At 41.5% G+C, this 20,000-nt stretch overlaps 1 protein-coding gene across 1 annotated transcript in view; it reads right to left on the bottom strand.

Moving 5' to 3' along the window:
- The window catches only part of pou6f2 (POU class 6 homeobox 2), a 197,291-nt gene that overhangs the window by 90,989 nt on the left and 86,302 nt on the right, over positions 1 to 20,000 (bottom strand). The window contains exon 5 of the mRNA XM_017709204.2: positions 7,986 to 8,395. Coding sequence (XP_017564693.1) covers positions 7,986 to 8,395 — 410 coding nt within the window. The remainder of the gene's footprint in view (positions 1 to 7,985; positions 8,396 to 20,000) is intronic.

The raw sequence follows: 20,000 nt of genomic DNA, 5'->3' as shown, positions 1-20,000 counted from the left end.
ACCTGAACAGACTTGAGAAAGAAAGAAAGAAAGAAAGAAAGAAAGAAAGAAAGAAAGAAAGAAAGAAATGAACAAAGAAACAAAGAATAAAGAAAGAAGAGAGAAATGACTTAAGAAAGAAAGAAAAATGAAATAAACAAAAAATTGACAAAGAAAGAAAGAAGAGAGAGAAATGTCTGTGTGCTAACTCAAGAAAGAAAGAAAGAAAAATAAAACAGAGACAAAAAATGACAAAAGAAAGAGAAAGAAAGAAAGAAAGAAAGAAAGAAAGAAAGAAAGAAAGAAGGGAGAAATGACAGCGCACTTACTCAAGACAGAAAGAAAAATGAAATAAATGGACAGAAAATTGACAAAGAAGGAAATAAAAATGAAAGAAAAAAAGAAAGAAAGAAAGAAATGAACGGACAAGGAAACAAAGAAAACAGAAAGAATGACAAGAGAAACGACAGTGTGTTAACTCAAGAAAGAAAGACAGAAAGAAAGAAATAAAGAGAAAGAAAAAAGTACAAAAAGAGAAAGGAGAGAAATAAAGAAAGAAAAGGAGAAATTTCAGTGTGATAACTCAAGAAGGACAAAAATAATTACACAAAGAGACAAAGAAAAACGATAAAAAGGGATGAAGGGAGAGAACGAAGGAAACTAAAATAAAATACAGAGAGGAAAAAGATAAAGAAGAAGCAAAAGAGAAAGGAGGGAAAATGAGAAGAGAGAGGACGGACAGAGAGCTAACTCGGTTCTGCGGCACAGTGGACACACTGCGGCGTCACCGCAGTGAAATGCTAACACAATGTCATGTTGTCAGTTGAGTTAAGGAGCCCTCAGGTCCCTCTGATGATGGGAGACCTGCTCAGCCTCCCATGCTCAAGTGATTATGGAGGGTTGGAGGGGAGAGAGGAGGAGAGAAAAGGAGAAAAAAAATGTGTGTGTTGTATTTATGTTACCAGGAGGGGTAATTATGAGGGTCCTAGAAACACACTTTCCCATAATTCTCTGGGTGTTTGCGGTGCCTAAGCATGGCTGTCCCTCAAGGCCAGTGGTAACACTTGGGTGAAGCCCAGTGCAACACACTGTCTCTCCGACACAAGTGCAAGGCCAATTATGGACTCGGGCCCCCCAGGAGGTAAACACCACACACACAGCGTCTGCGGGGAAACACGAGAGACGCCTTCCAACCCATCCAGACTACAGCCAAACACACACCCTCTCCCTCTCACTTTCTCTCTCATATACACATAGGGTTTGGGTGGGAAGGTGAAGGGGTAGCTAATGAAGCACTGGCCCCTGGTCCATCTCTCTGTGGATTAAGCGAACACTGACTCTTAGCTGGAAATCTAATCATGCCCCCCTGGGATGAAAGAGCTAGACAGCAGTGGCCAAATCCTATTGCAGATTGACGTTCACCCACTGCAGACCCTGCTGCAGCCGAGGGTGTTCCTCAAGGCTCCGTCCTTGGTCCTGATGCAATGTGGCTCTCGGTAATGACCCAGGGACATGGTAAACCTTTTACCTGTTCGTGGCACCACTATACTTAATCCCATTGGATGGGGCAATACCGTAATGAGCCCTAATGTGGCTCTGACCTGGACAAAGAGCCTCAAGGCTTTACAGATTCTCTCAAAATAGCCTGGTTTAATTCATGATACACTTTGCAGCCAAGAAAATCATTTAGATTCAGGAATTCAAGGAGAGAAGTGACAGCGTTTCTGGACACTGACGATATAAGGACTGACGCAAAGCAAAACGAAGCTCAGGCCTTCAAACATGCTAAGACGGGAAACTGATCAAGCCAAAAATACAAACTTGGAGATTATATTAGGACAGGGGCCGCAAACCAAATGTTCAGAGCACTTTAGGAGGGACAACATTTTACGTCCATTTTAACATCTGGGCTCTAAATGTGTGCATCAGTTTGCGCTGATGTACAAGCACAGGCTTGAAAATATTATATAAACGAAAACGCAGACTCACTTTGCTCTGCTTTAAGCTTAGCTCAGCTATGGCCGCTTTTCTCACATCTCCAGCAGGAAACTTTTCCTTAAAAGTAGAACAGTTTCTTGTAAAACGTCTGTAAACGTTCCACTTTTTACGAGGCTGAAGTCGCTTCTCAATCGCCAAGTTCTTGTTCAAATGTTCCTGTTCCACCTTAAATGTAACTGCTTGAAGAATGTAACTGCTGCACCATTAAGGTGGAACGGGAAAATTCATACAAGAATTTGACTTCAGCTTCACGACTTTTTAATGTTTGACAGATTCTCGTTGCAGATTAAATGTATCAGGAAACCAGCTGAGCAATTACAAATGTCCATTGATCTCCAGATTATCGATGTCCGTCTTAAATCTCTCTCTTTGCCATTTTGTTATCTACTAGCTGGGCGAGACTGTTGTCTGCATTGCTATGGTGACCAGCCGTCTGCGCTGATCTTCAGGGTTAAAGGGTGAATCAGCAGTTCTACATTAACTCCAGCGTTTAAGACCATTTACTGTTAAACTGTGTTGAAGGATCAGCAGAGCTTTATTTTACTGTAAAGGAGGATTATTTCATTTTTACCTACAAATCCACAACAGGGCATCAAAAGCTCTGGAGCTGCATGTTGTATTAGGGTTTTATTCAAAGACTGAATAAAACTCCACATTCCTAATGATAGTGTCTGTCAAGTTACCAAACGACTGTCATCAGCTCATCCTAAATAAAAGCAAACTGAGTAGCTTAAGATTTGCTGTCCACAACCGAGTTTACATTCCATGATAATTCATCAATCTTCCCTTAAAGACGTCTCAGAAGTTTCTTGCATAAGCTAAACATACCGTGTTCTTATTTTGGCCTCTGTGCCAACAACAGGAGGGCACCCGTTAGGCCAGATTAGGAATTAATTTAGGTAGTAAAAGGGTAGAAGGAAAGGAGCAAGTAGGGAAGAAAAATAGAGAGAAAACCTAAACGCAGGCCAAAACCTGTCATTTATAGCTGGGTCCCCTGAGGCTTGGACAAATGTTTCAAGCACTAGAGCATATCTGGCCACTGCCGTTAGTTGCCCAGCTATCGTTACCCCCTTTCTTGTAGACCCCATCTACTTCATCTACCTCACCCCAATACACCTAAATCACATAATCAAAGGCTTGAAGATCACATGCCAAACTGAATCAGATGTGCTTGAACTGTCGACGACAAAACATCTGCAGTGGCCGTTCGCCCTCAAGGAGTCTCTCTGAAAAGCACTAGTTGTGGGCCCAGGGGACCATTAAGCGGCGGGCCCTGTAGGGTCCAGCTGCTGTGTGTGTAAGGGCTTTGGCAGAGGGACAGAAGGTGAAATAAATGGCCTAAGTTGACGGCAGCCATGAAGGGGGCCACAGCGCAGAGCAATAAGGGCTGTGACGCTGATGAATGTGGGGAAGGACACAGAGGCGACCCTGGCCTCTCTCCGGCTGAAATGAAACCACTGGGATATAAAAAGGAGGGGGGGGAGCAGGTTATTAGAGAAAGAGTGGGACAGCCAGACAGACAGAGGATGAGACATGGATGGATGGATGGACATACGGATGGAAGAAAAAGTGGGGAGAAAAGAAAGAGGGACGGTCATCATGCGTTTAATGAAGTGGAGCGGCTACTTTTGAATTGGCGCATGTGTTTGTTTAAAATGCCGCGCCTTTTTCGGTCCGGTATAGAGTCCTGCATGGATTTGATATGGACTGCCAAATAAAGGGCTGCACTCAAAAAAAAAAAGAAAAAAAAAGATTTATGTCCATCATAAACAATAAGCAAATATTTGACCTAAAACCTATTTAAAAAAACTTAAAATTAAATACACTTTACGTATTGATTTTGATTAGAAGCAGCCCAGTCTGGATAAATCCAAAACTGTTTAATTGAATTGTATAAGAGCTTTTAGATTCTTCCACTAAATCTCATTAGGAGGCCGCGCTGATGTGCAACAGTAACAGGAAACGCATCACCGGCCAGGAAACTGCTTCAGCTGTCATGATGGACACGAAATTACTACTTTTACAATCTCCTGCCATCCTTTGATATTCAGTCCAACTGCAATGAAATCGTGATGCACATTAATTTAATTTGTGTGTTTAATGTTTTTGTCCAAATATTAATGTTTCATTTCTCTTATTTTGAGAGAAACTGTAGACAAACACCAGCCAATTAGCCAGCCAGCATCCTTGCTAGGTCTGCTGTCATGGTAACGGGTACCAAAGGTAGATTAAACAAACAGTGGCAGGGATTTACTGTGAAGCTGTATTTAAAGATGTATTTTATTAATATTCAAATCACTGTAGGTGACCTCGACGTGTTAGCATGGCATGCAGTGACTGATAGCATGAGCTGCTGACCGGCGTGGTGGTCAGCATGAGAGCTGCACCTCAGTAGAGGAACGTTGGGCTCATAAACATCTGCTTTAATTAGCAGTTCAGCTGGGAGTGAATAGAAATCCTAAAGCAGGGAATTTGATCAAATCTATAAATCTATAAAGTTCTGTTCATTTCTTTCACGTTAGAATTTAAAGTTCACATGTTTCCTGTAATGAGACCCAAATACTGTCTAATACAGCTTGAACGACAGTAAATGTTTGTGAATTTAATGTTTTATCATCCAACACATTCACACAGTCAGAGTAACTGTGCTGTGAATACAGAAGGTGCTATTAACTCTAGAAATTCATAAATGTGATGTAAAACATTTGCATAAATCCTAGAAGCACTTCTAATTTACACGTTATTTAATTCATTCAGGTTTACTGAACATGATGGAGAAACAAACTATAGTACCATTTTTACACTAGATTTATGTTTTTAAATTGAATAGATAAAATTGACGTAATTAAAATACATAAGTTTTAACTTTTGAGCTTACTTTTTTTTGAGCGTGCATTGGTCATTTTTAAGCATTTTTGTGTTTCATTTGAGTTGGGCTACAGGACAATGCTGGAAGAAGCTGACATCAAGGTTTTCTTCATTTTTTTCCTAGCGCCCACTCGCACAAATGATGCTGCCAAGCTGGTTTAGTGAAGGCTAGCACATGCCAGCCACCACCACTGGAGACTTCAACACAACTAACAAGTCACCAGTTTCATAGAGCAGTTAGCCATGTTGTGAAGCTAATTCTTGCTTACTGCTGGTAGATCAGGCCCAACCATGGACGACTGGGGAATTACCAAGGCTCAAACTATCACTGGCTGCGCTACTCAGAAGACCTTGAGGGCAGATTTCTCATCCCCTTGCCTATAAAATCCCACGACTCTTTAGTTGAGACTGATCTACCAGCAGTAAGCGAGTTAGACAGCATTTTGAATGACTTATAGGCCAAGCTTTTTCCAAAAATCTAGCAGATTCTAATGATGTTTGCATGATTTTTGGCCAAATACCTACTTGTGTTACTGGTAACATGTATCCAGGGGTGCTCCCACCTGAACATTACCTGAGATTTACCTCCATAATCTGAAATCTCAGACACATTCAGTCTGACTTCTGCCAGAAAATAAAAGCTGCCTTGGCGTTGCTTTCCATGGTTACTCCACTCTCAATTACTGGCTAAATGTTGTGTAATTGGATTAAATTATTGGACATACAAACACCTAAGTGGAGTTTTTCAGTCATCCAGGATGTTGAATTGTTTAGCATTAACAAGTCAAGACATCTTACTTATGGTATCTTGATGTTTCAGGCAAGTGGCGAAATGTCTAAGATTGTACCACAGGTTCAATCACTTTGACTTATTGTTCCCCAGACAAAGTGGGTGAATACAGAGCTTTGTGTGTTTAAACTGGGCTGTCCTACAGCCGAAACTGCACAAAACTGCACAAACAAGGAACTTTTGAAACGTCTTTTTTCCCATTTATAACAAAAAAATTATAAATAAATAAACTGTAATTACTTTGTCAGCGGAGACAAATGGCGCAGTGCTATTCACAAAATTGAAACTACACATTTGAAACTACCACAGAATATCAAGCAAGATCAGCCTCTAAAATCCCAGCCTTTAAATGCAGCATCAGCTGCGTATACTGCACCCATATGAAACATGTCAATAAGTAATTATCATGTAATTGATTCAAATCAGGTTACCCCAAAACCATCATAACTCATAATTTAATATTCCGAAGCTCTTCATCCTCAATAATGCTCTATTGCTGTCGCAAGCAAGATGGCAGGGATGAACTCTTAACAATAAACTTTCAATTTTCATTCATTCCCAGGGACCTAGCTTGGCAAACAAGTACCTCCTCCAGAAACAATATTTGTAATATCCAAGATTTCCCCAGACAGCTCCAATCACTCAATTGAATTACTGCCCCATTCTCTAAGATTCATCCCAGGCCTCATGTCACTCCTAACCTCCGTTCTTCCAGGCACGTTGTGAATAATGTAGAAGAACGAGTCCTTTAAGTGGGGCAACATCATATTTAGGAGACATTATATGGATCGGCCTCACAGGCCTCCATGCCAAGCAGGAGTCTGGACTGACGTTCAGTTATCATTCAGCATTTATGTCAAACACAAATGACTGCAGCTGCATTTACTGTATAAGGAGCCTATTATAAACTAGAAACAAGCACTATTGGTCAGGACTGTTTTGGGCCTGGAAAAGCAGGTCTCTCATTGTGGTTGATCTGCGGCCCCTCATGTTTAAAATCAATTGTGGGCCACTCAACCTGTTTGATTATTTCAGGCTACAGACTCTGCCTCTGTTATTATTCTAGTTTCTATACACTGCTCATTAAATACTTGAAGTCAAAACAGCACCTTTCAGAATTTTACTTTTTAAGTGTTTTGCTTTTATCTGTTACTTTTCAGTTAATTGTGGAAAATACACTTGAGTTAAGCCAATTAAGCATGTAAAACAGCAATTTAGTAACACATTGAATACTTTATTAATAGTTTGCAAAGAAAAATGGCCAGATCTGAACAGCTTTCTGCTTAATATGTTAAGTATGCACTGAAACTTCAGCCTAAACTACAGAACATTTAGACCTTTAGATAGAAAACTTTGCTAATACGTGGAAAATCTTGAGTATAATTCACAGCTGGTTTTAGGTGACTGCATCACAGGCATCCACATAAGAGCGCAACAAACTGCGCTGCCTTCCGTGTGAGCACTGAAACTTTTTCCCTTTTTATAAAAGTTAGTACAGCACAGGAGCTGCAGGGCAGCAAACTCATAACAGTTTAGCAAATCATTACTTCAAATTTTATTTAGAGCACCAAAAAAAAGTGGCAGTATGTGTGATATGATGGACTTAAAGTGCTCATTACCAAGAAATTCTACAGGATCATGGGGCTGTCCAGTTCTGCAACATATCTAAGCCATAAGGGGGTAACTCAGACTTTCTAACAACCTCCTAAAAGGCCACTTGAGATGGAGGCTTAAGCGGGCTTTGCTTGGGGAGTTAGCCAAAATTCACAGCGAAATGCACATGATGACTTAAACGAAATGAGAAGAGTTTAAACAGTAATGAATAATAAAACTTGGGTGTGTCTTCCAAAATAAATAATGCACAATTCACACGCAGACGTGCAGGTTTCAGTGTTGATGAACTGAGTTGAGCTGAAAAGCCCTCGCATTGGGCGTCCAATTCTTCAATTACAATTCTTTGATTGTAAAGCGTGTTTGAGCGTGGGAAAGGCACTATATAAATAAAAGGGAGGATGATGATGATGATGATTGGCGTTTTTAAGTGCTTGTAGCTGTTCGGCCTCTCAGATTTTACGTGATGATGTTGAGAGGGTCAGTAAATGTTGCACAACAAAGGTCCAGCGTCTGTTAGACCAGAGACCCTGGGGCTGGAGTCTAGACATTGATCAGGCCAACTGATTTCATTGGAATTCTATCTATTTCAGCAGAAAAATACTGCAGCGTCCTGGATACACTTTGGACATATTTTGACCTGTAGTAAGGAGCATTCAGTTACCTCACATAAGTATCAACAAGGATTGAAAGCCAGGCCTAGTTAAAGTACTGCAAATTTACAAAGAAAGCGACTTACCTGCAGTGGCAGCGGAGGCGTGACCGGTGAGGGCAGGCTGCGAGCTGGTGATTGGTTGGGCCTGTGAGAGGGCGGAGACTGTGGAGGCGGAGCTGGAACGTGGCCGGAGGAAGTACAAGAAGATGCCGTTCCTGTGGAGGGACCAGAGGCTTGTGGCTGGATGGGAGGAGTCAGCTGATGATGGGGCGGCAGCTGATTGGGCTTCTGGAGGTGGGCCGGGATGCAGTGTTGCTCTCGATCGCGGTGCTGCTGCTGCTGCTGCTCTCTCTCGCGCTGCTCTCGTTCTCTCTGCTGCTGTTGCTGTTGTTGCTGCTGTTGTTGTTGATGATGCTGTTGCTGCTGCTGGTGGTGCTGCTGTATTTGTTGGAGATGCTGAAGATGCTGAAGCTGGGAGTTGAGAGACGAGGTAGCTGCGGAGGAAGAAAATAGCATTCGATCGTCAGGTTGATGCTTTTAAAGGTTCCGTGACACCTGGGCAGCAAACCACAAAACCACAGTCGATGCTGCCGCCGGTGTTTCAAAAAGGCTTTGTTTCCTTCAACAGATGGAGGGCAGGTTCCTGTGTCCTACCATATGCACTGTGTGTAATACAGCCAACACCGAGATGCCATTACTTTGACTCCAAGGCGGAATTAAGCTCTGTTATCAATCTTAAGACTAAATGTTCAGCACATAGACTCTTAAAGGAACAGTTCAATGAAAAATCAAACATACTCTTTTGTGCTCTCATCCTAAATCCTGCCGATTAGCCAAGACACGGCTGGTGTCCAAAGCATGCTTCTTTAACTTTGCACTGGAGCTAAGAGGCTTATGCTCCAAACACCAACATTTCTTAGGCAACTGAGGACATTTAGGTGCACTATTAAAAAAGTTCCTTCTTCAACGGTCTTTAATTAAAGAAAATGGTTCTATATAGAACCGTAAACACTCAAATAACCATTTAAAGTTTCAATGTTTCTCTGCTTGGTCAAACTGTTCTTCAGATTGATGGAGAATGTGTTGTATATGGTTCTACACAGCACCAGAATGGGTCCTGCTAGTTATGTCAAGATTGTAACAATGAACAAACTCTTTCAGGTGCTATACAGAACCCTTTCAAAAAGGGTTCTATATGCTACCATTTATGCCACATTTCCATCGATCTGAAGAACTCCTGCATGGTGCACAGAAGCCTTTAATCCAGCAAAGGGTTTGTTGAGTGTTCATGCTTCTATGCAGAATCATTTTCTTTACTAAAGAACCTTTGAAGAACCATCTTTTGAAGTAAGTAAGGGGAAATGTCCATTTGATTCGTCACTAAAGGATTTTTTTTAAAATACTGTTTAAATACTGGAAGAACTTGACTGGCCTGCACAGAGTCCTGACCTCAACCCCATAGAACACCTTTGGGATGAATTAGAGTGGAGACTATGAGCCAGACCTTCTCGTCCAACATCAGTGTCTGACCTCACAAATGCTCTTCTGGAAGAACGGTCGGTCATTCCCATAAACACACTCCCAACCCTTGTGGAAAGCCTTCCCAGAAGAGTTGAAGCTGTTATAGATATCAGCTTCATCATATTAAACTCTATGGATTAAGAATGGTATGTCACTCAAATTCATATGCATGTGAAGCCAGAAAATCTTTTGGAAATATAATGTACAAATATATATATACATGACAAAGTGTAACATCTATATGTTTTTTTGCACCTTACCAGAGCTATAATTGTATATATCTGATTATTTGCATCATTAAATGGTTCTTCAGGTCGATGGAAAATATGCTGTAGATGGTTCTCTATAGAACCTTTCTGAAAACATCTATACAGCACCAAAAGGATTCTTCTGTTGTTATGATTTCGAGTCTATAACGAGAAGAATGCTTTTTGGTGCTGTATAGAGTCATTTTTGAAAAGCTTCTCTGTATCACTAATCGGTTCTTCAGGTTGATGGAACATGTGCTTTATATGGTTCTATATAAAATCCTTTTGAAGAAGCATCTTTTTCAAATGTTTACATGTTTTCTCTGCATATTCTCTGTTTGTCTTTGGGAATTAATGAAGTTAATTTTATTACAGTTCACAGATAACCAAGTTCCAAGGCAGCCAGTGAACACGTCATGTTAAGTTGTGTTCTCTTATCCTCAAAGTTGGAGTCCTAAATTGCAGAATCATCACTGTTTGCCAGCCACTGGGCCTCACGCTACCCTGCAGATAGACTGTAATTATCCAGCAGACCATGCTTCTAGAAGCATCTACGAAAAGTGGATTACCGCCCCTCAGGCTGTTCAGAGATCTTCCAGGCTTTTGATGTCGGAGCACTCCTTCCAAACCCCTGGTCTAAAGGACCCTTAGAGTTCATTTAGTGTAATTCACTCCCCCTTTCCTTACCAGTGTCTACTCCATTTAAGAACGCGCTCTCTGTAGTGAAGGCCTAGCTACTGTAACATACATGGAACAGCAGGATTTTGGCCCTCATTAATCCTCTGTGGATGAATACAATGCTCGGTTTAATGGCATCACGTACGTTTGCACCCGTAGGATGCTAAAGAAACTAAAGTTTCTGAAGTTTATAGATCATATCCTGGCTCAAGTCTCAGAGACTTCTGCTTCGGAAAGCTTTTGGTCGGGATAACAGACAAGACGGCGTCACTGGACATGTTCGATACCAATTCTGCTCTTAAAGAAAATACATATCAAAGAAAACAGAGACTTTCTCTGCAACAAACCTACACACAGCATACAAGGCATAACATATAAAACACATCTTTTGTGGTCAACGCAGTCTGTTTCTGTTTTGTCTGACTGCAGTGCTAAACTGAAACTGGTGAATTCGTCCTTGAAAGGCGCCAAGGGCTCCACTGAATATGGACAAACGCTGTTTCTTTTGAAAAGATTCCACAGTGCTGACCCATGCTTTCATTTCCAGAGCCCACGGCGGTATAGAAAGACATACACAACGGCATCTCATAAACACCATCTCCATTGCCCACAAACATAATAACCCAACTTTATTTCCATTCACGCCGCAAGGTGACTTCACGAACCAAGGCAGCGCATTCAAATGACCTGCGTTTTTCACTTATGAAAGAGGTCCGAAAGAGAACGAGAAGGCCGGCCGCTGTAACGCGCCTATATAAACCGATCTGCCCTTTGTTTGTGCTTGCTTGAGAAGAGCCGAGAGGGCCGTACGAACAGGCCGACGACTGACCTCCAAACAGAGATCTAATAATGCTGCTCCTTCAACAAGGAGGTATCAGTCGGCAAAGTTTGATTCAAGTTCCTTTAGATTCGAGCTCTACTTAAGTTCTCCAGTTGGTAAACAACAGCAGACGTGTTTTTCTTTTTAGCTTTGCTTTCAGAAATTAACTTCAAATAGCCTGGCTTTGAAGGCGCAAGAGTTAAAGCCAAAAAACATCAACACACCCAGAACAACACAAACGACGCCCCCATAAATTCACATCAGGAGTAATTCATTTGGATTCGTGAGCATATTTAATTACAGCGGTCAGACAAATCACCACAAATGGTCTGAAGTACAATAGATCAATGCAAAACGAGAGAGCGATACTTGTATTGACACGGCAAGCGTTCGCTTGAGAAGCGGGCGCAGACAAGTGAGTCTCCATAATTAATTGATGCACTTGAATAATTAAAAATGGGATTTTTCTCTTTTTTTTCCTGGGAGATAACTGGAAAAATACATCGGGGCTGGCGTTGCTTTGATTAGCACAGCTAGTCCTGCATCACAGCTGGACAGACAGGCGCGCATTTGATCCCCCCTCGCCCCCTCCAAGCCCCACTACCCCTCTCCACTCAGAGAAGGGAGAGAATTAGAGAAAAAGAACAAAAAAAAAGAAAAGAAAAAAGAGACAGAGAGAGAAAGTGTCTCTCGACCAGTAAACAGCCCACTTTTATATTTCTTCTATCGGCTGACACGTTGACACCACTCTCACACCCCGCCATGAATTATATATATCATCTGCGCCCGGGAAAAAGCCAAGAGTCCAATTCGCGCCTGAAATGTTGGGGCAAGTTGTCTTGCAGGGGCTTGACAGGGCCGAAAGCGTATGTGGCTCTCTCCGGCAAGTCCAAACGCCGCTACCACTGGGGAAGGAGGAGGGGGAAGGAAAAGAAGAGGCTGTGGAGGAGGAGGAGGGAAAAAGTGAGTTAAAGAAGGAGAAGGGGGAGAAAGAGAGCAGATTTCTGTCAAAAAATTATCGAAAGCGGAGGGGAAGATCAAAGGCCCCTTTCTCCTGCCTCCAGTCATGAAGGCTGGTGAAAGAGAGGGAACAACAGAAAAAGAAGAGAAGAAAAAACAAATAAAGAGAGACCAGACAGGGAGAGCAGGGAAGGAGGCCCCATGTGGCCCTATTATGTGGGTAACACTGCAGGTAACGGCGCCGCTTTATAAACTCTGTCGTCTCGTTAACGGAAGCCGATGACCTTCTGCTCTCCTTAAAAGAGCACAGTGACTTCATCAGGCGCGCTCTAATCGCAGGACGTCCGGCGAGCTAATTATCTTGGCCAGTCTTGAGCTACGGTGCGGTCACCGACGATGTAATTACTCAGAAGAAATGACAGGGCTTTGGACGCATATGGACGTGATGGTTCTTCGGCTGCTGGACACCATGAACACTATATATTACATATGGTGGGGCTGGTCGACACTGATACAATCTAATATCATGATGATTTTAAGCATCATGATAAACTGAGCTTTGATAAATTAGTGAACTGAATTGCTATGGAAACCTGATATAGCCTGGCCTGAGTCTGGTGGAAGCTCACCAGATTTTGTACCAAACTTTATTTGGCACTTAAACTCAAAATTAGTCTAATTTTCTATCATACTGTTACTTTTCATCTACTATTACTTCTAATACTTCAATTACTACTACAACAATTACTGCTACTGCTACTAATTTTACTACTAATACAATTACTGATACTTCTAGTACTACTGCAAGAATTACTACTACTACTAATTCTACTACAACATTTACTACTACTACTCTACTACTTTTACTTCTAATAATTCTATTACTACTACAACAATTACTGCTACCACTACTAATTCTACTACTAATACAATTACTGATACTTCTAGTACTACTGCAAGAATTACTACTACTACTAATTCTACTACAACATTTACTACTGATACCTCTAGTACTTTTACTTCTAATAATTCTATTACTACTACAACAATTACTGCTACCACTACTAATTCTACTACTACAATTACTAAGATTACTACTACTTCTACTACAACATTTACTACTACTACTCTACTACTTTTACTTCTAATAATTCTATTACTACTACAACAATTACTGCTACCACTACTAATTCTACTACTAATACAATTACTGATACTTCTAGTACTACTGCAAGAATTACTACTACTACTAATTCTACTACAACATTTACTACTGATACCTCTAGTACTTTTACTTCTAATAATTCTATTACTACTACAACAATTCCTGCTACCACTACTAATTCTACTACTACAATTACTAAGATTACTACTACTTCTACTACAACATTTACTATTACTACTCTACTACTTTTACTTCTAATAATTCTATTACTACTACAACAATTACTGCTACCACTACTAATTCTACTACTAATACAATTACTGATACTTCTAGTACTACTGCAAGAATTACTACTACTACTAATTCTACTACAACATTTACTACTGATACCTCTAGTACTTTTACTTCTAATAATTCTATTACTACTACAACAATTACTGCTACCACTACTAATTCTACTACTACAATTACTAAGATTACTACTACTTCTACTACAACATTTACTATTACTACTCTACTACTTTTACTTCTAATAATTCTATTACTACTACAACAATTACTGCTACCACTACTAATTCTACTACTAATACAATTACTGATACTTCTAGTACTACTGCAAGAATTACTACTACTACTAATTCTACTACAACATTTACTACTGATACCTCTAGTACTTTTACTTCTAATAATTCTATTACTACTACAACAATTCCTGCTACCACTACTAATTCTACTACTACAATTACTAAGATTACTACTACTTCTACTACAACATTTACTATTACTACTCTACTACTTTTACTTCTAATAATTCTATTACTACTACAACAATTACTGCTACCACTACTAATTCTACTACTAATACAATTACTGATACTTCTAGTACTACTGCAAGAATTACTACTACTACTAATTCTACTACAACATTTACTACTGATACCTCTAGTACTTTTACTTCTAATAATTCTATTACTACTACAACAATTACTGCTACCACTACTAATTCTACTACTACAATTACTAAGATTACTACTACTTCTAATACAACATTTACTATTACTACTCTACTACTTTTACTTCTAATAATTCTATTACTACTACAACAATTACTGCTACCACTACTAATTCTACTACTAATACAATTACTGATACTTCTAGTACTACTGCAAGAATTACTACTACTACTAATTCTACTACAACATTTACTACTGATACCTCTAGTACTTTTACTTCTAATACTTCTATTACTACTACAACAATTACTGCTACCACTACTAATTCTACTACTACAATTACTAAGATTACTACTAATTCTACTACAACATTTACTATTACTACTCTACTACTTTTACTTCTAATAATTCTATTACTACTACAACAATTACTACTACTACTATTAATTCTACTACTAATACAATTACTGATACTTCTAGTACTGCAACATTTATGACTACTACCACTACTCCTACAGGTACTCCTGCTACTACTACTACAACATTTACTACTACTACTCTACTACTATTACTTCTAATTCTATTCTTCTATTACTATTACAACAATTACTACTACAAGTATTAGAGCAATTACTACTACTACTAATTCTACTACTACAACAATTACTATGACTATTATTAATTCTACTACAACATTTACTACTACTACTCTACTACTACAGGTACTCCTACTACTACTACTACAATTACTACCATTACTTAAATTGTTACTACTTCTAGTAGTACCACTACCACTGCAATAATTACTACTACTACTGCCTCTAATAGTAATAATAGTAATAATAATAGTAATAATAATAATAAGAGATAAAAAAGGCTAAAATCTCTGTGGATTTCTAGTAATTTTAGTAATCAAGACATTATAATACTTTGCTAGAGTTCATTCTGGTGTGCTTAGCGGTCATGTACCACCACACAATGACTTTATTCTCACCTGAAAGAGCAAAAAAGTGCTTAACTAAACCGCTAAACTATAAGAAGTCAGACACAGCGCAAGTTCAGAGCAGCTCTCAGTGCTCACCGCGGTTACTGCACCTGTTTTTAGCCAGCACTTTAGCTGTTTTTGTCAGATCCATTATGTTTCAGTGTGTTTTTCTGCTTTCTTTCATTTTTGGTATGTTATCTCTATACTTGGGCATGAGTATGCGGACGATGGTGTGGCACCTTTAAATTATGTATATAACGCCACCTACTGTTTGTCTTGGGCATTTCAACCGTTGGCATCAGTCAGTCACTCAGTCACTCAGTGACTGCTCATTTTTTTAACTGGCTAATTGTTCAAGGTTCTTTATGGGAACCAAAAGTGGTTCTCTGAGGTGTGTTAAAACAGGGAAAATAGTTAAATGCATAGAACATGGGGTAGTCAGGAGCGAGGTTGGGATCGTTTTTGGAAATCAAAGAACCTTTTTTGTGTTATTTTTAAGAGTGTTGCTACAGTTTTTCTTGAACTGGCAAAGGCAGCCGTCCTTAGGTGTCTCTGTCATGCGGCTGCCACTTTGTTCTGCTCTGAGTCTCTGCACCTTTCTAATTTTACTTCTCCCCTCGCTTTCACTTCAGAGCCAGGTGAAAGGACAAAAAGAGACACAAGCTCCAGAGCAGATCACAGGAATTCCTCTGTTTAACAGATCTTCACTCGGCTGACCTCTGTGGCGCCCCGTACGTGGGCCGGGCCGGAGCGGCATGCGCGTGTGTGGACGCACTCGCTCTCGTCATTCTTACTGAAAGCTCTTGTCTCTGCTGAGCTGCCACTGTAAAAAAAAAAAAAAATCACCTGTCTTGCGCTTCAGCACTGACAGACCGTATGTGCAGCGTGTGGCTGATTGTCAGAGGTCAGCACAGAGGTCATTGCGAGCAGGACAGTGAGGGCGAATGGCTATTTTTGCTTCATGTACAGACAGAGTGGAGTGGACAGGCACAGCGGCCACCTCTCTCGTTATGGCAAACCACCTGTCCACCTAAGCACCATCTTCGCAACCGTTTACAATGAGTAGGGAAAAAATGTCAGGTGTCGACGTCATGTCCTCCAGCGCTGCAAAAAGCCGAAGCTACTCAACTTTTACCAGATTTTAATCTAAAGGAGACTAAGCGAGCTGATTCATAACAAAAAAAGTTGTAGTTTTGATATTGCCACTGTCTAAAATAATAATAGTAAAAAAACTCACATTATTTTGCAATTTTTCATTTTCTGCTTAATTTGAGCTCAGCAGCTGCTCATTCCAATTTGTGGGAATTTCATGATGACTGGACCAGAAAGAAATGCTCCCAAAATTGCTTCAAATAAAAGAGCTCAGCCTCCGAAGTCTTTTTCTCTTTTGGAGAACTGAGAATTAAGATTATTAGTGTGAGTTTAGAGATTTAACTATATGTCAAGGCCTTGAGCTGTAGGGATAGTGGTGGTGGTGTGTTGGTGTGTGTTGTGCTGGTGTGAGTGGATCAGACACAGCAGTGCTGATGGAGTTTTCAAACACTGTGTCCACTCACTGTCCACTCTATTAGACACTCCTACCTCGTCAGTCCACCTTGTAGATGTAAAGTCAGAGACGACAGCTCATCTGCTGCTGCACAGTTTGTGTTGGTCATCCTCTAGTCCTTCATCAGTGGTCACAGGACGCTGCCCACAGGACGCTGTTGGCTGGAAATTTTGGTTGGTGGACTATTCTCAGTCCAGCAGCGACACTGGGGCGTTTAAAAACTCCAGCAGCACTGCTGTGTCTGATCCACTCGTACCAGCACAACACACACTAATGCACCACCACCACGTCAGTGTTACTGCAGTGCTGAGAATGACCCACCACCCAAACAGTACCTGCTCTGTGAGGGTCCATGGGGGTCCTGACCACTGAAGAACAGGGTAACAGAGTACCAGAGAAACAGATGGACTACAGTCTGTAACTGTAGAACTACAGAGTGCAGCTATACAGTAAGTGGAGCTGATAAAGTGGACAGTGAGCGGAGAAACGAGGAGGCATGGTGGCGTGGTGGGTAGCGCTGTCGCCTCACAGCAAGAAGGGTCTGGGTTCGAGTCCCCGGCCGGGTGACCGGGGTCCTCTCTGTGTGGAGTTTGCATGTTCTCCCCGCGTCTGCGTGGGTTTCCTCCGGGTTCCTCCCACAGTCCAAAGACATGCAGTCACGGATTGGGACACACTAAATCGCCCCTGTGTGTGATTAAATGTGTCTGTCTGTCTGTCTGCCCTGCGATGGCCTGTCGACCTGTCCAGGGTGTATCCCGCCTTCCACCCAATGACTGCTGGGAGAGGCTCCAGCACCCCCCATGACCCAGAAGGAGAAGCGGCTTAGAAGGTGTGTGTGTGTGTGTGTGTGTGTGTGTGTGATATTCAGTTCAACAAACTGTACTGACAGCTTGATGTCAGTAAAATGTCAAATTTAGCTCCCTCCTTAGCCATGGAGCTCAGACAGTACTAAACAATCTACAGGCAGTGATCTGCACAGGGATCAGACAGTACTAAACAACAGACAGGCTAACCCCTAGTGAAGTGAACGGAGGCTTTATGCGGCTGCAGGAAGCAGCTTGTTGGGATCAGCTGCCTACAGCAAACGTAAGACATCAGCAAGGCCATCTCCAGAGAGGGCTTTAGGAGGGGTTTGGGACTGAAGTGGGAAAGTAGCGAAGCAGAAAACAGCAGTAGGTGTTTCTTGTGTTGGTTTAAGAAGGACATCACATTTTAAAAAGTCCCATATTCTTCATTTTTTTGTAGTTAATTAATGTTTGTGTACTAAAAACAGTCCTATTTTACTTTTACTTGCTCCGACCTTTTCCCCATCTTCTCCAGTTACTGTCTACAGTGGCAACACTCTGCGTCAGTGCGAATGGGTGGTGTATAGAAATGCGTTGTGATGTCACAACCATGGTAAATGCAAAACGACGAGTTTTAGCAGCTTAGTTTCCGTACTGAACCGTACAAACTGTGAAGGCAGCATTTCGAACTTTTATTTGATGAGAACGATATCAGAGGCTCCGTAGTTTGGCTGTTTAGAATATTACTCGCTATGCCAGGTAATCTGATCATAATCGGATTTCTGCAGTTATCACCTGCTTATTATTCAAATGTTCATGTAAACACCTAATTCCGATCTTTAAATCCGACTCAGGATCTGATGAAGAGACTGGGCTGTAGCTCAGTCATCAGCCTTCCTGTGTGAACTCTTACTCTGATTTCTTTCTGATTCCTCAGTCTGAGCATGAGTGAAAACAGACGGCGGTACCGGAAATAAGCAAACAGCGTCGCCATTCTTCGTCTTCTAGATGATGTGTGTTCATATTTCTGGTGTGATGTTTTAAAACAAAAGGCACTCATGAGGTTCTGAGAGTTTATTGGCCGATTACTGCCTGACTCCTGTAGACCTGGAGTTTCCCCAGGACGACTTTAAGGAGCTTCATTTCGCAAGATGTATGCTAAGCGATTTGGTGGCGACACCAATATTTCACTGTTAAATAAACAATCAATACCTCCTAATGTAAGAAGTTAGGTCTATTGTTTAGTAGATATAAGCACCGAAACACACGGGTTCTCTCACATTTAGGTTCGCAAGAGGACGAGGCCGGAGGTGGCTTTGTGTTCTTCAGGTTCTTGTTCGAATTTTCCCGTTCCACCTTAAATGGTAGCAGCATTCTGGATCCGAATGTTGCCACAGTGAAATCTGTAACAGAATCGTTTACCACTAAACGTTAGTGGAGCGTCTGCGAGAGGCAACATGAAACTGCAAAACGCTTGAAAAGCCTTAAGACACTCCTATTTTGTGTATTATTAAAAGAAAAAAGTCTTCAATGTTTATAAGAGGGGCTGAATAATGGTGGATATAAGCGAGTGCATTCGTTTTTTGTGACATCACAAAAACAACAATGTAAAATGAGCTGTTTTTGCAGCTTTTTCCCCAAAAAGTGGACCTTAAACAAACATCCTAAAACTTTAACCATGCTAACACACCACAGCACACGGTTTATTTAAAGAATGCAATCCTGTCTATAATATATGCTCTTTAATGTATAATTAGGAAAGTTGTTTGACTTCCCAACAACACCAACTGCCCAATTTGTGTCCCACTTTCCGCTCCAGTTTCTTCCAAGCCCCCTGGCCTTCTTCTCCCACCAGCCTCAGAAATTGGGGGGCATGGCTCTTTCCCACCAAAACACCACACACAGCTTGCGTGCTAGTCACACTCCAGTCTCCCACAAAGCCCACCGCACGCCTACCGCTGAGGGTCTTCGGGTCGTCACCCTCCCGGACGGCCTGTGTGCGCGCCTCAGCGCCCCGTGCCACCGCTCTCTCTCTCTCTCTCTCTCTCTCTCTCCCTCTCTCTTTCTTTCTCTCCCTCTCCCTCTCTCTCTCTCTCTCTCTCTCTCTCCCTCTCTCCCTCTCTCTTTCTTTCTCTCTCTCTCTCTCGTGTCCCTTTCTCCCCTCCATCGAGTGTGGCGCGGGGGTAAAGAGCCCTCATGCAAAATTTATGCTCGCGCGGCAGTTTCAGTGGGCGGAAAAATCAATAGAGCCAGGCCCTGATGCGCGCGGAGACAGAGTGCTGGCTGACAGACAGTAAAAGCCTCGAGGGTGGGGTGTGTATGCGTGTGTGTGTTTAGTGGGGGGGGGGGGTGCATTTACAGAGCCAGAGATGGACCCGGCCTGCGCGCACGCTCCGTCCACCTCATCTCACAGCCTCCTCGCGGGATTGTTCTGATAA

Source organism: Pygocentrus nattereri, chromosome 24 (genome assembly GCF_015220715.1).
Source record: "Pygocentrus nattereri isolate fPygNat1 chromosome 24, fPygNat1.pri, whole genome shotgun sequence".
Classification (NCBI taxonomy): domain Eukaryota; kingdom Metazoa; phylum Chordata; class Actinopteri; order Characiformes; family Serrasalmidae; genus Pygocentrus; species Pygocentrus nattereri.
The sequence above is the reverse complement of the archived record's forward strand: the minus strand, read 5'-3'. Positions and strand labels throughout refer to the sequence as shown.